The sequence below is a fragment of the Carlito syrichta genome, unplaced genomic scaffold (assembly GCF_000164805.1).
Source record: "Carlito syrichta isolate Samal-C Ts95f unplaced genomic scaffold, Tarsius_syrichta-2.0.1 Scaffold307715, whole genome shotgun sequence".
Classification (NCBI taxonomy): Eukaryota; Metazoa; Chordata; class Mammalia; order Primates; family Tarsiidae; genus Carlito; species Carlito syrichta.
In genome coordinates this window covers 36,405-37,692 of record NW_007251811.1, presented here as the reverse complement: position 1 = coordinate 37,692, position 1,288 = coordinate 36,405, and the positions used below count along the sequence as shown (strand labels likewise).

The 1,288-nt window shown below is 50.7% G+C and overlaps 2 protein-coding genes across 4 annotated transcripts in view; one reads left to right on the top strand and one right to left on the bottom strand.

The window, feature by feature from the left end:
• The window catches only part of MTCH1 (mitochondrial carrier 1), a 31,744-nt gene that overhangs the window by 5,604 nt on the left and 24,852 nt on the right, over positions 1 to 1,288 (bottom strand). Inside the window, exon 13 of the mRNA XM_021715812.1 lies at positions 1,046 to 1,058. Within this exon, the coding sequence (XP_021571487.1) occupies positions 1,046 to 1,058 (13 nt within the window). The remainder of the gene's footprint in view (positions 1 to 1,045; positions 1,059 to 1,288) is intronic.
• Positions 1 to 1,288, top strand: part of PI16 (peptidase inhibitor 16) — a 14,971-nt gene that overhangs the window by 8,996 nt on the left and 4,687 nt on the right. The window lies entirely within an intron of this gene.

Here is a 1,288-nt window from a genome sequence, read left to right as displayed (position 1 = left end):
CGGAGGGGGAGTCCTTCCTCCTCCTCACTCGAAGCCCGCTAAGAGCCTTTACAAAATTTGTGTGTCAGGCCAAGAGCGGTGGTTCAAGTCTGTAATCCCAGCACTTTGGGAGGCCAAGGTGAGAGGACTGCCTGAGCCCAGGGGTTCAAGGCCAGCCCGGCCAACTTGGCAAGGCCTCGTCTCCACAATAAATCAGAAACAATTAGCCGGGCGTCGTGGCGCGCACCTGTGGTTCCAGCTTCTTGGAAGGCTGAGGCGGAAGGATCACCTAAGCCCAGCCGGTCGAGGCTGCGGTGGCCTGGGCGACAGAGTGAGACTCCGACTCAGAAAAAATAAAAAAGAAACTTGTGTGTCCACTGCAATTACTGTGCTGTCCAGGCCTGTGACAAAGTCTGCGTCTCTACAACCTCTTGAAAAACCTAGGCCGCCCTCCTTGGCTCCTGATATCGAGGACACCAGTGTCAGGGACGGTGGTTATAGCCCTAGGTGACACTGTACCGGGCTCTAAGCAGTCCTGCCCTGCCCCTCCCTCCTAAATTGTGCAGGACTGCCCGTCCCAGCAGCTGACAGCCCCTTAACGTCTCTGTGACTCTTTTGTTGTTTATCATGGAGTCTACTTTGCTACTCAGCGACCAATAAAGCAAATAGATGAATTTAATGTTTCTTTTGCTTTGAAAAACTATGAGTAAAATAAGAGAAAATTGTCCCGGAATGAAGGTTTCAGAGAGACTTCTAAGGGCGTTTCTACCTCTCACCAAGGCTTGCCACAGCCACAGTTTTCTTACGTCAAGAGTTATCACTGCATTGTTTGTGCTTGCAGATGAGATGTGTGTGTGAGAGAATTAGTCAGTGTTATTGAATTCTTTTTTCTCCTCCCAATGTGTGTTTGTTGTACAAACAATCAAAAGAAAACGAAACCAACCATTTCCCTACCCACATCCACCAGTTCCATTTTTCAGGATATCTTTTTAGTGGTATTTTTAGTCTCAAGGAAATCCCAGCAGCATCCACCCAAGTCAGGAAGTGGTGAGAGCCCAGCGCCCACCTGGTTCCCCTCCCTCTTCACCCGGCCACCCTCCCCTTCCGGCCATGTTCCTGCAGGGATTGTCTGCCCAGCAGGAGTGTGTCTGCTCGGCCGACCCTAGCTTTCTCTGGGGCTGAAGGCGCTCAACAGCAGAGATTCCTGGGCACCCTGGGCCTAAAAATAGCAAGGGGAGGCTGCTGGTCTTGGCCCATGGTAGCACACAAAGGTTTTTGACTTTTTTTTTTTTTTTGAGTTGGAGTCTCA